The 21,310-nt window shown below is 42.5% G+C and overlaps 1 protein-coding gene across 5 annotated transcripts in view; it reads right to left on the reverse strand.

Moving 5' to 3' along the window:
- The window catches only part of LOC105473242 (vacuolar protein sorting 13 homolog D), a 284,106-nt gene that overhangs the window by 191,389 nt on the left and 71,407 nt on the right, over positions 1–21,310 (reverse strand). For all 5 annotated transcript variants that reach the window (XM_071100479.1, XM_071100476.1, XM_071100469.1 and 2 more), the window contains 7 exons: positions 16,309–16,531; positions 12,102–12,312; positions 9,198–9,369; positions 8,898–9,010; positions 6,500–6,712; positions 2,534–2,799; positions 1,239–1,372 (listed from right to left, as the gene is read on the reverse strand). In XM_071100479.1, the coding sequence (XP_070956580.1) occupies positions 1,239–1,372; positions 2,534–2,799; positions 6,500–6,712; positions 8,898–9,010; positions 9,198–9,369; positions 12,102–12,312; positions 16,309–16,531 (1,332 nt within the window). The remainder of the gene's footprint in view (positions 1–1,238; positions 1,373–2,533; positions 2,800–6,499; positions 6,713–8,897; positions 9,011–9,197; positions 9,370–12,101; positions 12,313–16,308; positions 16,532–21,310) is intronic.

A 21,310-nucleotide genomic window follows, 5' to 3' on the forward strand; every position in this document is an offset into this window, starting at 1 on the left:
AATTGTGCTGTCTAAAAGGCAGGACTGAAAGGAGTTTCCAGCAATCTCAAATATTTTGCCATGTAGTTGTCCTAAGACTTTAGAGCAGAAAAGTTTCATTTTCCTTTTTCCTTCAGGGGTTTCTGCTACACAAAACCCAATTGTACCTGACAGTTCATTAATCAATCACCAAGATTCTCCATTCAAAGCTAGTATTGTGGTGGCTTGGAAGGCAGATGAATTGCAATTTCATGATCAACTCACATCACACCAGCATGCAAATCCTTCCTCTCAAACGGAGGTTTCTTTACAAGAGAGAAACAAGTGGTCAAGAAGTAGAGTCCCTACAGGCCTTATTCCACTGTTTGTCTCAAAACCATAAACCACATACTCCTAACAGTGAAAATAAGTTTTATTCGTTCAAACTTTGAGCAATACCACTGGAAAGAAAAGGGCATGAAAAGTCTAATCATAAAGCAAAAGGAACCCTGACCAATATGCTAACAGTATGGCATGGGGAATGTGAGCTGACATGAGTCAAGTACAAACATCTGACAGAAACAAGAACTTGCCACGGTTCCCCTTCTGTCTCCACACTGCATGGCTTAACAAGAGACAAAGCACTTTTGGCCTAATATTGCATAATGGCATTTTCGAGCTACAAAGGCCACTCCAGCACAAATTATCTTCTTCATGAGATGACATGAGAGCCTAAAGCACCACTATTATCCATGCGCTCCTTTCAGCCAGGCAGGACTCTGCAGAGCTGCCCTTTTATAGATCAGGTCTTCCTGAAAGGATAACATATAAGATCCTTAGCACTTTGTATAAATAGGTTTCCCTTCCCAAAGCCCTAGCTCTTCACAGGGCTGCACTCCAGGTGAGGAGGGGGATGCAGGGGAAATGAGAACCACAGCCTCACCTTCATGCATGAGGTCTGCAGAACGAGAGGGCACGACAAGGGGCCTCACAGGGCAGTAGGGACTGAAGAAGTCTCCTTGAACTTCTTGAGGAAGAAAGGGTGTAAGAGAAAGAGGCAAATGCCCTCTGCATATTTATAGCCTAACACAGGGAGACTGAATTCATGCATTAGAATAGCCAGGGAGATTTGGGGAGAAAACAAACAGGAGAAGAGGACAAGGGTCTTCCAATTCCATGAATTACTTCCCCTAATGAAAGTTTAAGAGGTAAAATTATCTTCCAGATGCTTTTCTCGTGAGCCAACATGCAGTGCTGTGATCAACACATAGACTTCTTACCTCAATGCCAAACAAACTTCCTGAAAAGGGGCGATCAACAAACCGGGGCTTATAGGTGAGCACTGTGGTGCCTTTCAGAATAATGGCATTGGTGTCAAAGCAGGACACATCTTCAACGACCACAAACTCCGTGCCTGGAAAGGACAACATTGTCAATCAAGCCAGAGCTGGGAAGCTAGAAAACACCAGAGGCTGTTGCAAACGAGGCAGCCCATTTCCACCAGGCCACAACATGAACCAGTAAGATTTGTTCTGCAAAATGTCTGCTGACATTTACTAACACTGTCATCCTGAACCAATATTCTGCATCTGGCCATGTGCAGCTAAGCCAACAGAGCCCTGCAGCAGCAGGAAAGACTGGGATGTGATTTCACTCTTTAGAATATTTCTAAACTAGATAGAGAAACTGCACCCCAGTCCTCCTGGGAGGCATAGGAGATATTCAGCAGTTCACAAAATCATCCTTTCTCTAAGTGATGACCTGATTGAAAATTCCAGGAAGAAGACTCAGGTACTAATGTTGGCCAGGCACTATGTATCTAAGTAGCTATTTACAAGGTTGTTTACAAAGAACGTAGACCAATTTAATGTCGAGATTTTTGAAATCGGTAAGTTTTCAAGTTATTTGTATATATTTAATAGTAAATTCACTCTGCTTTACACTGTATTTTTATCAAAAACCATATATAGATTAAGCTTTTGTAACTGAACTCATGTAAAACGCATTGTGCTAGCCAGCTTCATCAGAATCATTGAGAAGCAGGTACAGGTATCAGAAACGTAACAATAAATACACAAATACATACAGATACACTAGATGAGTTCGCTAGTCAACAAAAGCCATCGTAAATCCATCTATACAAAGAAAAACATTCTTTTTGTAATGAAAATAAAAATCCCCCCACTTACTTATCTTCAAAACTGAGGTTTTCACATACTAAACTTGCCTAAACTCCACAAACCACATCTGCTAGGGCCCTAAAGATCAAACAGCAAATTGAAGACAGACTGTACACTGGGAAAAAAAAGACCGCTGCCAGGCGGGTGCTCGGGCCAGGCATAAGCACTAGGCAGGCAGGGGGCAGGGACAAGCAACCCCACAGCCTTCAGTGGGCCAGGCAGCTCCCACCTGAAAATAGAGGCCAAGACCTCTGATGCTTTCAGGTCTGTAAAAGAGGCAAATGTGTAAGTGCTCATGTGAAAAATGGGAGGCAAAAGAGAAATCATCCTGTAACACAGATACTGAGTCTAACATCCAAACTAAGCACCAATGAATCACACCGACATATAATCACCTGTTACATTGACCTTGACCTCCAGGTGCCTTTCATTGGACACAGGAAGGGAAGACCGCTTGGTAACTACTCCACTCTTCACAGTTTTGGGAACTATAGCAGATTCGCTGCTAGAGTTATGGTGGCGAGAAGGAGTAACGTGATTTTGTTTCTTAATATCACTGGGAGTGTGGAGAAAATCATGGACTAACAGTAGCCAGTCAAATATGAGAAACACACGGAGATTGTTGAGAACTACTGTAAAGCAGGAGGAATCCTTGGTAGATCTATAAAAAGAAGACAGGAGAAACTAAATAGGAAAAAAGAAACATGGTATTTCAATAACCCGCAAATGTACTGCTCGGTTTTGGCAGGTGGTATTCCAGTATTTTCTAAACTGTCTGCTTAGAGTATCAGTAAACTTTGAACAATGGTTGAATAACACTTTCAGTGTATTACTGGTTTAATAACACATTCAGTGTAATAAGTTAATCATATTTTTAAACAAGGAACATTTTATAAGAAAGCAGCATAGATAGCATAGCTCAGAGGTTCTCAATCAGATGGTTTTGCTCCCCTGAAGACATTATTTCTTTTTTTTTTTTTTTTCCAGAGACAGGGTCACACTCTGTTGTCCAGACCGGAATTCAGTGGCACAATCATAGCTCACTGTAACTTGAAACTCCTGGGATCAAGTGATCCTCCCGCCTCAGCCTCCCAAAGTGCTAGGATTACAGGTGTGGGCCACTGCACCTGGCCCTTGGAGACATTTTTTATTCACATTTTAATTGCAATTGCAACTAGAGGGGGTTGTTATTAGTATGTAGTATAGGTAGAGGCCAGGGATGCTGTTAACTATCCCACAATGTACAGGACAGCCCCATAATAAGGAATTATCTGACCTAAAACGTCAATAGTGCTAAGGTCAAGAAACTCTGGCATGGTAAAGAGCACAGGCTTTGAAGTCAGAGACGCAGACTTAAATACTGCCATTTACGAGCTGTGTTATCTTAAGAAAGTCACCTACCTTCGCTCAGCCCGTCTTCCCACTTATAAAATGAAGAATATTAATATAATAAGAAATAAAGCACCAAGCACACAGCAGATATTTGATAAATGTCACTTTCTTTCCCTATGGGCTATTTCAAGAAGATCAATGAGGCACTCCTTCTTCGACATCTAGGATCACTTCTTTATAAATAATACCAAGTTTATACACACTAGTACTAGATTGTTTCTCTAGCTGAAACTGACCTGACGGCCCCGATCTCTTGGCCAGAGGAGAACAAGTAAGATGACATTTACCAGGGATAAATGTCCCCTAAGCAACCTAGAGGTAGAGTTGGGGTGGGGGCCGGGGGACAAGTTGCCATTACTCCAAAGTCTGTATTTGAAGTGAAAACCCAAGGGGGACTCTCAGGCCTGACCTCAAACCATGATGCAGGCCCGGCCTACTAATGGATAGGCCTCAGATGAGCAGGACAAGAGAAACAGGGGCTGGAGCACTTCAATGGGGTTTTCTGGGTTGAACTTGGTTCCGTAAGCCCAAAAGAGACTCTAGGGTTCTAGCTACTACATGTACCTGGTTCCCTGCTCTAAAAGGTACTCCTATTTGGGAAAACCTAACTTGGAAATATTTCTAAGGCTGGTGTCTCTGCTCTCCCCTTTCTCCTAAACCTGGCTCACTGCCTCCAGTAAAAGGGCATCATGATGCATGGCTCCTTCTTACAGACACAGCATTTTTCACAGAAACACTCTACTCTTTTGTAACGGAGAAAAAATGTTGCCCTCAGTAAAATGTTTCCACCCCATTTTGAACACAGATTGTCAGAGTTCTGTATTTAACTGGAAAGTCACAGTGTGTTGGATCCCTTTTCTGGAAAATATTTCAAGCCTTTAAACACTGTGAAGTGATTTATATTTGACACACAAGATCCCAACAGAAGAGTAATTCTTCTTCAGACACGAAAGGCGTTCAAAAATTCCCATCAAAAGAACATTTCACTCCTCTCGCTAACAATAGTATTTCTGTTAGTAAGAGCCAAGGTAAGGCTTTATTATTTGACTCCAATAAATTATACACCTATAATACATAAATATTTCCAGGCCCCCTGTATATTAAAAATATGGTAAGAAGGAGACAACTACCTGACAGTCTAGGAAGCCAGATTAATAATAATAAAGTAAACTCAAAAACAAATGTTTCCCGGCTGCGTGTGGTGGCTCACACTTGTAATCCCAGCACTTTGGGAGGCCGAGACAGGCAGATCACAAGGTCAGGAGTTTGACAGCCGCCTGGCCAATATGGTGAAATCCTGTTTCTACTAAAAATCCAAAAACTAGCCAGGCATGGTGGCAGGCGCCTGTGGTCCCAGCTACTTAGGAGGCTGAGGCAGGAGAATTGCTTGAACCTGGGAGGCGGAGGTTGCAGTGAGCGGAGATCGTGCCACTGCATTCCAGCCTGGGCAACAGAGTGAGACTACGTCTCAAAAAAAAAAAAAAAGAAAGAAAGAAATGTTTCTCCAGATGGACCAAATAGATGCCAGCCTCTTGTTCAAAGTTCAACCAAATGAACTGCAAAATGCAACCATCTTATCACATGACTGCAATCAGCCCAATGACGAGAAATCTGTTGGAAACGTCATTGGCTTTAACATCACAGACCCAGGTTTGACCTCTGATTTCCTGACCTACTAGCTGTGTGACCTTAGAAGAGTGAACTAACCCTTCTCCAAGTTTCTAACATGGAAACTGCAAAATGAAGAAGTCACCCCCTTTGCAGACTTGTCAGGATTTCACTAAGGGCAGCTAAAGCGCCTGGCTCATGGCAAGGCCCAATAAGAGGCAATTAGGATTCCTACTCCCGAATTTTTTAAAGTTCACACAAAAGTATAAATGTCTACTCTGCTAGACTTCCTAAAGGCATATGAAGAAATCATGACCTCTCTCGAAAAACAAAACACAACCTAAACCCTGGGGAATTCTGAACAGCACACTGAAATGTCAGGCATACAGAAACATGTAAGAATAATCCTGATGACTTTTTGTTCTGTTTTTTGCTTAACCACAAAGTTTTTCACAATCTTTTTACTTAGTGGTTTATACTTAACAACATGTCTGATGACATGAAGCACTAACAGAAGGGAAAGTCTCCTTTTTGGGTTTTCATTGAAAGACTTCTTTAGATCAGGCTTAATTTTTCAGTTTTAAGGTCTATGTTCAGCCATAACATCAGCAAATGGTGTATCATAAAATAACACGTTATATCAGCAATAACAATGACAGCTGCCAACTGTGCCAAGCAATATGCCAGAATTACTTTAATTATTACCTCTACCCCATGTGGTGGGTAGAGGTAATTTTCTATTTTATGTAAGAGGAAGTTGAGGCTCAAAGGGGCTAAACAACTTGTCTGAAGACACATAGCTAGACAGTGAGAGAGCAAGGTTTTCAGCCCAGATCTGTCTGATTCCAAAATATATGTTCTTTCCATATACAACACTGCCTCCCATAATACCAGAAAGAAAAAATATAACCTAATTCAAAACGGTAAAAACTATGTATACATGGATAATGAGTCAGTAAGACTGGAATAAACGGGTAATTCAAGTCAAGCCCACCTTCCCTTCCATTATTTGTAAAGACCAAAAGTCTTTTTACTTTTTTCCTTAAACCAGCATAATTTCTTCCTTCTCCAAGCCACTTTACAAATTAAAACAGTCTATCGTTCACAAGGAGACTGATTTTCAGGCTCAATGCTGAACTACTTTATTTTTAAAGGCAACAGAGACATCTTGTGGCCAATAAATGAAACTGCAAGATTATAGGAATAATACGTTACTACACAGTACACTGCACTGATTGAGCCATTATCTGTTTATCTTTCTAGCGATTCCTTGGTTTTTTGATGTTCTAAAGCCAAAAAAGACTTGACCCAAAAGGGAATGTCTCCATAGAGAAAGGCAGAGAAGGGTCTGGACCTGCTACCTGAAATGTAGCTCAATCTGAATGGATCCTTGGGTGGTGCTGCTGTTCTTAGCAGGCTGAAAGATACAGCTGAACACGTTCGTCATGCCAGGGCTCGTCTTCTGCCCAGCATAACGGGTGTCAAAAGCCATCATGGAATGGGAAACCAAGTTAATGGACTTGGTTTGGTTGGAGAAACTTTCATAGAGCAGTTTACATTTCTTGAAGTCAAATCTAAAAGAGAGAAAAGCAAGCAGGCAAAATGTGAAACACAACTCTTCCATTTTACAAAAGTATGTAAGTTCAAGATAACAAAAGCAAAATCAAAAATATATCTAAGTCCCATAAGGAGAATAACCTTCATTCTGAGTTTTTTTTGTTGATTTTGTTAATAGACTCCTTGAAATGGAGTTAGTGTCACTGTGCCTTGGATCTTACTTTTCCAGTTCCAAAAAGATGATCTTGCTCATAGGAAACGCATGACAAGTAACAATACCACATGTTTAACATATTCTTGATCTGTTATCATTCCCACGACCCACCAGAAGTCTAAGAAGTCTGTATATTCCCAAAGAATGTCAAGGGTCCCTCGGGCCTTCATCTGTCAGCTTCTAGCTTGCCTGCATGTTTCACTCTACAGTGTCTGTCCAACTGTTTATGTAAAACTGTTATAGTGTACTGGGAACAAATAATGCTCTTTACATGGAGAATAATTCAACTAATCTACCAAGAGGAAATGCATTTGGAACCATCTTTTTTTATAACAGAGAAAGCTACAATGAGGAATTCGTAATTACTCAGTACCATTATGACAATACATGCAGAATTATTCCATATTGAGAAAAACTAAGGGCATAGCCAATCATCACAAAAAATTGCTGGGTGAGGTGGTTCACGCCTGTAGTCCCGCTTTCTTGTGGGGGCTGAGGTGGGAGGATCACTTGAGCCAGGGATGTGGAGGTTGCAGTGAGCCGAGATGGCACCACTGCAGTCCAGCCTGGGCAACAGAGAGAGATTCTGTCTCAAAAAAAAATAAAAAATAAAAAGAAAAGAAAAGGAAAGAATAAAATTGCTGGTTCACAAGACCACCAATCTGGGACCACACTTTCAGTAACCAATGCTCTCATCAGCTGAGTTAGGTACGGACCATGGTGGACTTTCAACAGAAAGACAAACTAGAAGACAGAGTGCTTCAACAGGGAATAACTGGCCTTGAAGTGCTGTTTTCAAATGCCAAACCACTTTCCCAGTCATACAACCTTAAGCTAGCCAGAAAAACTCTATCTGGAAAAGAGGAGTGATGTATGCCCAGCTTACAGGGCTGATAAGAGATCAAAATGAAAAGGTTATTAAGTATGACACGCACTCTTTAAAGTTCAACACCAGTAATCATGAATTCATACATCTATATTGACACCAAAGCAGTGACAGAAATAAGTGAAGTACTAGGTAAGCATGTGTACCATTTCAAGGGAGCAATTGCTACTGTGCTTCCAGATGTTTCCAAGTGAGAACATGGACCTAGTATTGCCAAAGCTTCCAGTTTTTCAAAAGAAGCTAAATACAAACCTTTTATATAAAATCCTGCAACTTTTTTTTGGGGCCGGCGGGGGGGTACCAGGTTTCAGCTCTGTCGCCTAGGCTGGAGTGCAGTGGTGTGATCATGGCTCACTGCAGCCTCAACCTCCTGGTTCAAGTGATCCTCTCACCTTAGCCTCTTCAGTAGCTGGGACTACAGGCATGCACCACCATGTGCAGCTAGTTTTTTAATTTTTTGTAGAGACAGGGTCTCTCACTATGTTGCCCAGGCCAGTCTGGAATTCCTGGCCTCAAGCAATCCTCCTGCCTTGGCTTCCCATAAGTGCTGGGATTCCAGGCCTGAGCCACTGCGCCCAGACCCTAACTTTGAAAATGTTGGCCAGCGAGGCATCAGTGCCGCACATCAAGTGGTTCTACATCTCCCACCCCGTAACTACTCAGACACACAGCAAGACAGGACTTCCTGACTCCATCACCCTGTGTGGGACCACATTTTAGCTCCACGAAGTCTGCCAAAGCATTTAATTGCCATTCAAGACAATTCCAGAGTTCATTTTCCTCTCTGGCACATCAAAACACTAGCTGCTCTGTCACCCTAAGCAACTATAACGAGCAGAACAGCCTGAGACCCACAATGGTCACACAGTATGAGGGAGAAAAAGATCTTCACTGTTTTAACCACTGATAATTTGGGGTTGTCTGTTACTACAGCATAACCTAACCGACGTTGACTGATAGAGCAATGCATCTAAACTTTTCAATGCAGACGAGATTCCACCTGCGGGCCACCACTCTGCAACCTCTGCTCCATGTCAACGCAAAACATGTGTATTATTTGGATACTGTTACTAACAGTATAATAATATAATTAAAGGCATACCTGGCTAGGGACCCAGCACCTTCTTTTCTTTTTGGATCTTTAAGCTCCAGACTTACATTCACCATATCAATGAGGAAGCACATGCAAGTGTACACTTCTCCACTCAGAACAGTCTACAAAAGGAAAATGCCCGTCAATCCATAGCTGATGATGCCAACCTAAAAACAGGTTAATACGCCAAGAAATCTAATTTGCTTGCTGCTCCACCTTCTTTCTCCGGGTGAGTTTGAGGAATAGATACACAGGGTGACCATCAGCTGAGACTATGAGAGTTACAGAAGAACATAAGATCTCACTCACATGAATTCTTGGATCTTGTAAATCATAAGGCCGCATAAATTCCTCTATGGGTTCTCCCAGGTTGTTCTCTAATAAGCCGCGGATCAGCTTGTATTTATACAGATCCAGAGAGCAGTGGACTGAGGAGAGATTGCCATGGATAGATATGTCTGGCACAGTATGACTTATTTCTCTACGAAAAAGAAAAAAGATCACTTATACAAACAAGTCACTAACTTAACATTGACATAGCTCACACCCAAATAATGGGGCTAAAGTGTATTCACCCACATTATCAAGCAGGTAATTCCTACTTCCAATGACAAAAATTTCATGTAGCTCCAAATGAAACAAGTTAATACGACTGGCATGCTTCAACTATAAAAAGCCCCTTTTCTCCCAAAATTTACATTTAGGAAATCCTCAAACCAGGCCAGGTGTGGTGGCTCACACCTATAATCCCAGCACTTTTGGGAGGCTGAGGTAGGAGGATCACTTGAGCCCAGGAGTTCGAGACCAGTCTGGACAACATAGTGAAACACCATCTCTACAAAAAATGCAAAAATCAGCTGGGCGTGGTGGTGCGCACCTGTGGTCCCAGCTACTCAGGAGGCTGAGGCAGGGGGTTCACTTGAGCCCAGGAAGTCAAGGGTGCAGTAAGCTGTGATCGCGCCACTGTATTCCAGCCTGTGTGACAGAGTGAGACCCTGTGGGAGGGAGGGAGGGAGGGAGGAAAGGAGGGAGGGAGGGAGGGAGGGAAGGGAGGGAGGGAAGGGAGGGAGAGAGGGAGGGAGGGAGGAGGGGAGAGAGGGAGGTAAGGAAAGGAAAGGAAATCCTTAAACCTAATATGAGCTAACTAACTAATCTATTAACAAGGAAAACCTCAAGAGACTCAGAAAGAGCTTAAATATTACAGTTGGGAAAGCAACAAAGAAAAGATGCCAAGATCTTTAACTCTTTGGATTTAGTGGTAACTAAAGGCAGACACACCAGTGTTTCATACTGAGCCCAGATGGGACATTAGGATAAACTCCGAATAGGTTCATTATCTCAGTTGGGATGGACAGAAGTAAAGTTGAAGGGGGGAGGGGGCACACATCTATACCTCATCTCAATACTAAAAAGCTTTCTCTAACCTCCCATGGGTGAACTGGGCATCGTGAATCCTACAGATACTATGCTCTAAGTATAGAGAGGGATAGCGTTTGAAATGGCAGAGGTATGTAAAAAATGACTCTGTCTGCAGAGAAAAGCCAACATACAACAGAGTTTTAAAAGACAATGATGCAATAACAAAGAAAAACGGAGACGGCTGACCAAGTGCCATCTCGGGCTGCTGTGTGTGCGGTGTGAGACTGACAGGACACCCTGCATCCAGCATCACCTTCTATCAGGCCTAACAGAGTACAATTATCTGCAGAGAAACACTGATAGGAGTGGGGAAAGTTTAGATAAGCTGAGTAGGAAAGCTTTTTTTTTGCGGGGGGGAAAGCATTGCTTGAAAAGAAAACAAAGTGTTCAATTTCTAAATAATGAAGCTCCTCTTAAGACTGCTTAGCCAGTAAAACCAAATATAGCCCATGCCAACCATAACTGAACACCAGCCAGGGAGCACTTGAATAACACGTAAGACTGAAACACAAACATCCCAGTGAAAACAGCTAAGTTGTATCATTAATCCAGAGAGAAACTAAAAAAGTGACATTAAATGACTTGCCCAAACCAAGAACTGTGAAGGGAGTGGCCAAAAAGAGATTCAAAATCATGCCCTATACAAATAATAAAGCTGTTTTTCTTTTTTTTTTTTTTGAGACTGAGTCTTGCTCTGTCGCCCAGGTTGGAGTGCGGCGGCTCAATCTCGGCTCACTGCACCCTCCGCCCCACTGGTTCAAACAATTCTCCTGCATCAGCCTCCCAAGTAGCTGGGATTATAGGTGCACGCCACCATGCCTGGCTAATTTTTGTATTTTTGTATTTTTAGTAGAGACAGGATTTCACCACGTTAGCCAGGCTGGTCTCGAACTCTTGAACTTGTGATCTGCCTGCCTCAACCTCCCAAAGTGCTGGGATTACAGGCATAAGCCACCATGTACATACGCCAAGGCGGGTATGACAAGGCAGGTGGATCACAAGGTCAAGAGATCAAGACCATCCTGGCCAACATGGCGAAACCCCACGTCTACTAAAAATACAAAAATTAGCTGGGCATGGGGGAGTGTGCCTGTAGTCCCAGATACTTGAGAAGCTGAGGAAGGACAATCACTTGAACCCAGGAGGCAGAGGTTGCAGTGAGCCCAGATCTCGCCACTACACTCCACCCTGGCGACAGAACAAGACTCCATCTCAAAAAAAAAAAATAAAGATCAAATCAAACACTAAATTAGAATCATCTACTTAACTTCCTGTATCCCTCAACAAAACATAAGTGACTTCAGAGGAATTAGTTTTCTCTTTCATAGTAGCCCTCATGTTCAGCACATAGTAGGGACTCAATAAACATTTGTTAAATAGATGAAGAAATAAGTGAATAACTAGTTCTTCCAAACTTAATAGCACTGATTTCCACATTAAGATTCTACTTATCATAGACAGTTATTCAGATACAAAACATTGGCTGGGCATGGTGGCTCATGCCTGTAATCCAGCACTTTGGGAGGCTGAGGCAGATAGAACACCTGAGGTCAGGAGTTTGAGACCACAATATGGTGAAACCCCATCTCTACTAAAAATACAAAAATTAGCCAGACATGGTGGCGTGTGCCTGTAATCCCAGCTACTCGGGAGGCCGAGGCTGAGGAGAATCATTTGAACCTGGGAGGTGGTGGTTGCAGTGAGCCGAGATTGTGCCATTGCACTCCAGCCTGCCCGAGGGACACAGTGAGACTCCATCTCAAAAAAAAAAAAAAAAAAAAAAAAACCACTCACTTGTCCAAATTCCTTTCCACCTGCAATTTCAGCCTACAAGGCTCGGTTAAGAGGCTTCCTCCTGTCTGTCGCACAGAATAGGAAGGGAAGATCAGATCTCCACTACCGCCCTCTGGTGCCTTGGAGTACTCTCTTGGATGTCTCTCTGCAGCAAAGATGTCCATGTCCTGGAGATCCACGACAATGCAATCCAGCAGGCAGACATGGTCTTCTACAAGGACCCAAGGAAAGAGAAGTGATGAAGAAAAGGGGACCCGAAAAGGGGTTGCCCTCAACAAATAAAAAATGCAAAGCTCATTCTGTCTTTGAAAATGTTTACAGCTACCTGCTTCCCCCCGCTGTCCACTACTCAGAAAACTGGCTGTCCAGGAGTCTCCACTATGGCAGCCAGACCTCCTGATGCAAAGCTCCATGTGCTCAACACACCCTGCCCGCCTGCCTCCACTCCAAGCACAGACCGCGTCACAGTTCTTCAGTGTCTCATGCCCACGCTGTGACAACTGAGGCTACCAGGGGGAGGTTGATGACTAAATCTAACTCCTTATGCAATCCCTCCCTACACACAATGCTACCAAAAGGTTTACAAACTTTTCCCAGCACTAAAATTCTTTTTTCAAACAAATATTGCCACATGTAACCACTTCCATTTCCACCGACCAGATCCAAACCACCTTCATTCTTGCCGAGACCAAAAAGAACTCTCCTCCATTAGACCTACAAAATTCCAGTCTAGCCCTCACAAAACCATTCTCCCCACAAAATACCTGAGTGATCCTTAAAAAAATAAACAGTCCATAACATTCACTTCTTTTATACACTTACTGGCTATGGTTAATCCAAAATTCTTTCTGTAAGCCGGGTGCGGTGGCTCACACCTATAATCCCAGCACTTTGGGAGGCTGAGGCAGGCAGATCACCTGAGGTCAGGAGTTCAAGACCAGCCTGGCCAACATGGTGAAACCAGTCTCTACTAAAAACATAAAAATTAGCCAGGGGTGGTGTTGGGCGCCCAAATCCCAGCTACTCAGAAGGCCAAGGCAGGAGAATGGCTTGAACTCGGGAGGCAGAGGTTGCAGTGAGCCAACATCGTGCCACTGCACTCCAGCCTGGGCAGAGCAAGACTCCGTCTCAAAAAAAAAAAATTATTTCTGTAAAACTCCCCCACATCCCTACGAGGCCCTGCATAAGCCCACTGCCTTCTTTCCCAAGCTCATTTCAAGCCATTCTCTCTCCTGCTCACTAAGCCTCAGGCTTATTGTCCTTTGTTTCCCCCAACATGCCAAGCTCTTTGCTGCCTCAACAGCCTTACAGGCGGCACGGCCCTCCCATCTCATCTAAATTCAGTCTTCTCTCTTCTTCTGTCTTTCCCATGATAACATTTATTATAATCTATCAATATTTAAATGTTCAGTGTCTTTTCATTAGTCTGTAAGTAGCACTGTAGGAGGAGCCATGTCTAACAGCATGTTAATATACTAGGGAATAAAATATTATAACACCTGGCATTAAGTGGGCACTGAAAAAATGAGTTTTGTATTAGTTAGTTACATTGATAAATACAGGAAATAGATAAATGTAGAGTTGATCTGGTAGAAGGGGGTAAGGAAAGGGAATGAAGCAGGCTTTGGAGATTCTCTAGGACAGGGGTCCCAAACCCCCAGGCCACGGACGGGTACTCACAGCAGGAGGTGAGACGGAGGTGAACGAGCATTACCACCTGAGCTCTGCTCCCTGTCAGATCAGTGGTGGGATTAGATTTTAAGCGAGGGATCTAGATTATGTGCTCCTTATGAGAATCTAATGCCTGATGATCTGAGGTGGAACAGTTTCATCCTGAAACCATCCCCAACTCTGTCCACGGAAAAACTGCCTTCCATGAAACCGGTCCCTGGTGCCAAAAAGGTTGGGGACTGCTGCTCTAGGGTACTGCTATGGAATCCTAGGATTATATGGGAACAGTGTGAAAACCACTGTCTTAATCCAAGACAATATATCATTAATAGTGAAATTTCATAAATAAATAGCAAATTAGTAGGAGAAATACTGTTAAAAAAGAGACCTTCTTTCTATAAAACATCCCAAATCACTTCTTATTTTATTTTATTTTTTTTTTTTTTTTGAGACGGAGTCTCGCTCTGTCGCCCAGGCTGCAGTGCAGTGGCCAGATCTCAGCTCACTGCAAGCTCCGCCTCCCGGGTTCACGCCATTCTCCTGCCTCAGCCTCCCGAGCAGCTGGGACTACAGGCGCCCGCCACCTCGCCCGGCTAGTTTTTTTTTTTTTTTTGTATTTTTTTAGTAGAGACGGGGTTTCACCAGGTTAGCCAGGATAGTCTCGATCTCCTGACCTCGTGATCCGCCCACCTCGGCCTCCCAAAGTGCTGGGATTACAGGCTTGAGCCACCGTGCCCGGCCCCAAATCACTTCTTAAAGGCATCCACTGATACATATGTAAGACTGGCCTTGTTCCTAGTCATCACGGACGTCATAACATCAGTGACGGTAGGCAGCATGTGCTGAGTGGCCCTCAGGTGCAGCCCTCTCTGTGCTCTAAAAGTGCATGCAGACAGACTGGCAAGCAGTATCATGTTCAGTTACAATTCGGTTCTGGAGTCAGACTGCCAAAATTCATAGTCCAATTCTTCCAATACTATCTACATAACCTTGGGCAAGTCAGATTACCCAATCTCTGCGAGCCTTTGCCTCTTCATCTGTGAAATGGGGGTAGATCACGAGGTCAGGAGATCGAGACCATCCTGGCTAACAAGGTGAAACCCCATCTCCACTAAAAAACACAAAAAAATTAGCCAGGCGTGGTGGCAGGTGCCTGTAGTCCCAGTTACTCGGGAGGCTGAGGCAGGAGACTGGCGTGAACCCAGTGGGTGGAGCTTGCAGTGAGCCAAGATGGCACCACTGCACTCCAGTCTGGGCGACAGAGTGAGACTCCGTCTCAAAACAAAACAAAACAAAACCCTACAGGAGTGTAATGTGAACAAAATAATTAATGTAAATAATGCACCACAATGTTTGGCACATAGTGTTTCACAACTACTACTATGGTGATGAAAATTATTTTGTTGAATGATCAACATAATTAAAACCACTTTCCTGTCACCTATAGGACTATAAGGTACCAGAGAGAGCTAACAATTCCTCAAATCTATGTAACAAGACATTCAGCAGCCTCTCTCAACTAGTGTCCTGCATCTTGCAAAGTCCCAACACACTGGACTGATCTTTGCAGCTCATATTCTGCCTCCCTCTCTAGCAGCTCAGAGCAGCTCCCACTTATCGGGTACATCGTTCATCCAGAACACATTTAACAACAGAAAAGAGGCCGGGCATGGGGGCTCACGCCTGTAACCCCAGCACTTTGGGAGGCTAAGGCAGGAGGATGACTTGAGCTCGGGAGTTTAAGTCCCAGCCTGGGAAACATGGTGAAACCCCGTCTCTGCAAAAAACGCAAAAAAAAAAAAAAAAAAAAAAAAAAATTAGCTGGGTGTGATGACGCATGCCTGTAGTCCCAGCTACTCAGGAGGCTGAGGTGGGAGGATCGCTTGAGTTCAGGAGGTCAGTGCTGCAGTGAGCCATGATTACAACACTGCACTCTAGCCTGGGAAACAGTGAGAGACCCTGTCTCAAGGGGGAAAAAAAAAAAATACAGAAAACCAGAAAAGCCTCCAAAATAATGCTCTCATTTGGAATGACTAATTCTTATAGTGGAGAGAAGAACACCAATAACCAGATGGTTCATGTCTTTTAAACACTGTGCTACAGCATTTCTGTTGTTGCCTAATTTACGCTAACATTTTTTAATGTGTTCTTTTATACTTTTTAGAATTAGTGGCTTGCAAGGACAGTGTCTGGGTAGTGGCTTGCAAGGATGCAGGACTCTTTCTACTTATACTATCACTAGCTGGTGGCAACTATTTTCACCTATAAGAAAAAAGTCCTAATAGACTATCTAAAAATCACTTTAATTACACTGTATCTTGTTAATTTAACCCTACTGTAGAAGTCATCCAATGATAAATTGACACCGAAAACTCTTAAACCTTCTAAAGCAAAATCAAAATCTCATCGTCGTTAAAGAAATGCTATCTCTTCATTAACATCTGCTTGAACACAATGTGCGCCCCCCACTCAGGTTCCTGAACAGTCCTGTGAATTTCCCCACCTTCAGTATTACGCGGCTTTTCTCCTCTTTTACCTGGACTACTGGACACTTGGCCAACGGACAGTGTGGGCTGCGGCCCTCGCTGCTTGGTGGAGGTACTGGGCACAAACTCACTCTTCAGGCTTCCCAGGCTCATTCCAGCAAGAGGCGTCATGAACTGCCCCTGGGAATGGGTTCCCCTGGGCTCCTCCGTGCTTGTCGTTTTTCTCAGACTGTGTTTGGGAGTACCTGTTGGGGAAGCTGAAGGCACAGATTCCTGGGAAGAAACAAAATAAAACTAGAATGCAGGAAATGGGAAGCGGGGAGCACTGGTGGTGGGACTCTTTCTTTAATATCTCCAAAGTCCTATCCCAGTCCCCAGCGTCTTCAAAGACTCTAATAGTTGCACTTCCCTCGGCCTCCCAGATCCCATAAACAAGAGGCTACCAGGATCATGACATTTACTGCCACAAAAAATTATCAGCAGAGATGTTATACATAGTTCAATACTTGCTGAAAACTTCTGCAGGAAGATACCATCTCTTGGCTCAAGAGCAAATGTGAAGATGCCAATTGCTTCAAGTGGTTTAATCGAGGTCAAATGCAGCAAAAGCAAGTCTCCCAGCTATATGATAGCTTGTTGCTTTGCTGTTGGGGAGGGGCATATTGTTCTAAGAAAAGACATCTAATGACAACATGGCTCCAATGTGTTTGTACTTTCTAGACGTCCCCCCTCATGGGTTTACATTTCCCATCTAAGTAACTGGAAATGAAAACAAAATGGAAAACAAAAGAGGTCAGCCATTCCTATGATGTTTCTGCTCAAGGGCATACAAATTAAGAAGGCTAACAGAGAAGAAAATAGATTCAGTAATTCTATTGAAAATACTACCCTTCTTACACACTTAGTACCTTCGTTCAGTTAATTGCTAACAGAGGAAAATCTATTTCACCAGAACAATTCAATAATTGACTTAAGCTTCCCAGGGCTTCTTCATGGAGGCCTCAGAGCTACATGTCTGCGTGGCTCCCATAGCATCATGGTTCCCATCATGCCATTCTCAAATGCATCTGAGAGAAGAGGAAGGATGGCTCTCCCTCTAGGGCTGCCTTTTATGTTGACTCCTCTCAGCTTTGGAAAAGAATACAAAAATACTGCTCCGTTTCAAAGTTCTCTCAAGTAGTAAATTACAAGTAAAAGAAACTAGTTCTTGCTTTCTGCAATTTTTTTTTTTTTTTTGCAAGGCAGATTACTAGGTAAATGTCATTATTCAAGTATTTCAACACTAAAACCTTTCCCTCTCACTTAGTTTATTTAAACTCTGTAAAGTGTTTGTTGCCCTTTCATTTGATTCATCTCTACATCCTCTCTGTAGTTGGTTTAAATAAATCAGTGGTTTGAGAAGATTAACCCAAAGCTTTTGAAAGACTTTGACTTAGAAATTGTGGTTTAAGCATAAGCTATGGTTGAGAAAAATGAAATAAAATCATATGCAAAAAAACTCAATCTTGTACTCATTAAGACATGGATTTATGTAAAACAATTCCAAACACACAGGAGTCATGGAACTCAAGGGCAAACAACCCCTCTCCAAGCTTTGATTTCAGGATTATTTCCTGTTCTTTAACCACTGGAATGCATATTAGACAAACCTCACACATGCAAATGTATTCAAGGGCAAATGCCAATACAAAATGATGGATGGTGAAGAAGGTAATTATTCACTTCATATAGACTGTAATCAATTATATTTAACTGTATACATGGGGAGGTAAACTTCACAGATGTGTTTATCTGGTTACAAATACTTGAACAAACGACACACTCCAAACAACCCTTATGGAATTCTACAGAACAATCACTGGTACCTAGTAAGACAGTTTTTCCAAGATTTAAGGATATAAAATAAGATCACCAAGAAAGTACTAGTGAGGGCTAAAAAAAAAAAAAGAAATTCTTCTTAATGGGCCTTAAGAACAACTTCTTTACACAGTAGGAAAGTAATTCAAACACTAAAATAAATAAATAAATAAATAAATAAGTTAATAAGCAGGCTTTCTCAAGTAATGAGATATTTTAAAGGGTTAGTTTTCATTTTCTTTTTTAAGCATGTGAATGTGAATTGACTGCTGAATCCCATAAGGTTTTTCAGAATAGTCAGGTTGCAAAAAAAGCACATTATACCTTGAAGAAAAAGCGATCCTTGTATGCACTGCCACTTAAAATCAAATCCTCAAAAACAAATACAGGGAAATTTTTTTCATTAAAACACTACAAACTCTGTGCTATTATCTGGCTTAAAGAATAGGAACCCTTTTGCAAAAATTTCTTAAGTATTTTGGCAATTCTCCTGCCAAGGCTAACTTCAGGGTCTGCTGGTAAACCCATATATAGATATATCTGATAAGGAAATTCAGTCCATTACCTTTTTAGGAAGGACAGAGAAACAAAAATGATCCTGGTAAACTTGGTCACACATTCTGGCTAGAACTGATTTCCTCCTAAAAATTTTAGTATGGCCTCAAAGTAAACATTTACCACAAACACAGCTATGCACTGCATAATGCCATTTCAGTCAACTACAGACCACATATACTATGATGATCTCATAAGATTATAATGCAGTAGTTTTTTATCTTTTCTATATTCAGATATGTTCAGATACACAAATACTTACGATGGTGTCACAACTACCTACGGTATTCAGCACAGTACTGTGCTGTACAGGTTTGTAGTCCAGGAGCAGCAGGCTACACCATAGAGCCTAGGTGTGCAGTATGCTAAGCCATTTCGGTTTGTGTAAGGACACTACAATGATCACACAGCAAGGAAATCACCTAAGGATGCACCATTCTCCCAAGTAGCTCCCTGTAGCTAAGGGACCATGACTGTATTTGGTCTTAGTCCCTGACACAAGAGCTTCTAAGACCCTTGGAATCTCCAGAGTGATAAAATGTCCTTGTGTATGTTAATGAGATAACTGGTGGCTAAAAGCCCCTAAATAGCTTTAGAATGGCGGTTGCTGGAAGTACGGGCAACGTGATTAGAGGGATGGAACTTTCAGTTTTAGTGCCCAGACCTCCAGAGACAGCAGCGGGGCTAGAGATTGAGCCTACTCAAAATTGGCCAATGATTTATTTAATTATACCTATGTAATGGGGACGCCATTAAAAGCCTAAACAATGGGGTCCAGAGAGCTATCAGGTCGGTGAATACATCCACAGTCCAGGAGATGGAGCACCCCAGTTCCACGGCGCAGAAGCTCCTGTGTTCGGGAAGCGGCGAGATCTCGCCCTACGCACCTCTTCATCTGGCTGTGTCCTTTATTACAGCCTTCATACTAAACCAGTAAATGTGTTCCCCTGAGTTCTATGAGCTACTACAGCAAATTACTGAACCTCAGGAGGCACTGTGGGAACCCCAAGTGTATAGCTAGTCCGTCAGACGTACAGGAGACCTGGACTTGTGATTGGTGTCTGAGTGGGGAGCAGTCTTTAGGGACCTGTGGGGTCTTACCCTAACTCCAAGTGGTTAGTGTCATAATTAAATTATAGACCAGTTGGTATCTTCACAGTTGGAAAATGGTTAGTATGGGGAAAAATCCAACTCATTTGGTGTCAGAAGCATTAGGAGCTGTTTCCTTTTATGTAAAGAGCACAGCACTGGCTGATATGTAATAAGCATTCAGCAAATAGCAGCTATGTATTCCTATTTTTGGCAGTTTTAAAATCTTACAATCAAATCTTACATACATCTCAAAGGCCATCTCTCTCCCTATGTTATTAGCTATTATACTAAAAATAGGCACAAGTAGCTGGGAATTTTAGTAAGTGCTTTCCTGACACAGTAAAGTGAGTTTGCAAGGAATAAGCAAATAGACTGAAGAGCTGCTGTGGAAACCAGCAAGGAATGATGAAAACACACACCAGGAATGACAAGGCCTCATCTCTGGTTCCAGAAATGTCACTCAGTCTCCTCAAATGCAAAAATGGATGAAGGGGGACTAATCAGACCATCTAAAAGGTCCTCTCAGCTTTAAGGGTCTGCGAATTACTAGGGGTTTCCATTTTTATTGTTTATTCTCAAAGAATCCTAGTTTCCCCTAACGTAAAACACAAATAACAACAGTCCTCATCCTAATTACCTCCAAACACTGTTCTGAGAAATGGGCAAGTCACAGCCATAAAAAAGAATGAAATCATGTCCTTTGCAGCAACATGGATGGAGCTGGAAGCCATAATCCTAAGCAAATTAATGTAGAACAGAAGAGCAAATGCGGCCGGGAACGGTGGCTCACGCCTGTAATCCCAGCACTTTGGGAAGCCGAGGCAGGTGGATAACCTGAGGTCAGGAGTTTGAGACCTGCCTGGCAAACATGGTGGAACCCTGTCTCTACTAAAAACATAAAAACTCAGTGGGTGTGGTAGTGGGCACCTGTAGTCTCAGCTACTCGGGAGGCTAAAGCAGGAGAATTGCTTAAACCCAGGAGACGGAGGTCGCAGTGAGCTGACATGGTGCCACTGCACTCCAGCCTTGGCAACAGAGTGAGACTCTGTCTCAAAAAGAAAAAAAGAAAAAAAAAAAGAAAATGCCCCATGTTCATGTTCTCACTTGTAAGTGGGAGCTAAACATTTGAGTATTCATGGATGGACATAAATATGAGAACAACAGATACCCTCCTGAGGTTCTATAATTTGCTAAGAGAGCTCACAAAACTCAGGAAAACACATTTACTTGTTTAACATCAATTAGAGCAGGGTTGGGGGGTGGTGGGAATGGGTCAGAAAACTACCTATTGGGTACTATGCTCACTATCTGGGTGCAATATACCCATCTAACAAACCTGCACATATACCCCCTGTATCTAAAATAAAAGTTGGAAAAAAAAGGTGCCACAGTAACTTAAAACTGAAAAGCAATATACTGTATGTTATTATTAAGACATTTTTAAATGGCTTCAAGTAAACCATAGGCCAATCACGTCCTGTGAAAAAAGCCACAGAATCTAAAACATTCATATTATAGAAGGAATGCTTTTATATAAAGAAAGCATTA

Source organism: Macaca nemestrina, chromosome 1 (assembly GCF_043159975.1).
Source record: "Macaca nemestrina isolate mMacNem1 chromosome 1, mMacNem.hap1, whole genome shotgun sequence".
Lineage (NCBI taxonomy): Eukaryota > Metazoa > Chordata > Mammalia > Primates > Cercopithecidae > Macaca > Macaca nemestrina.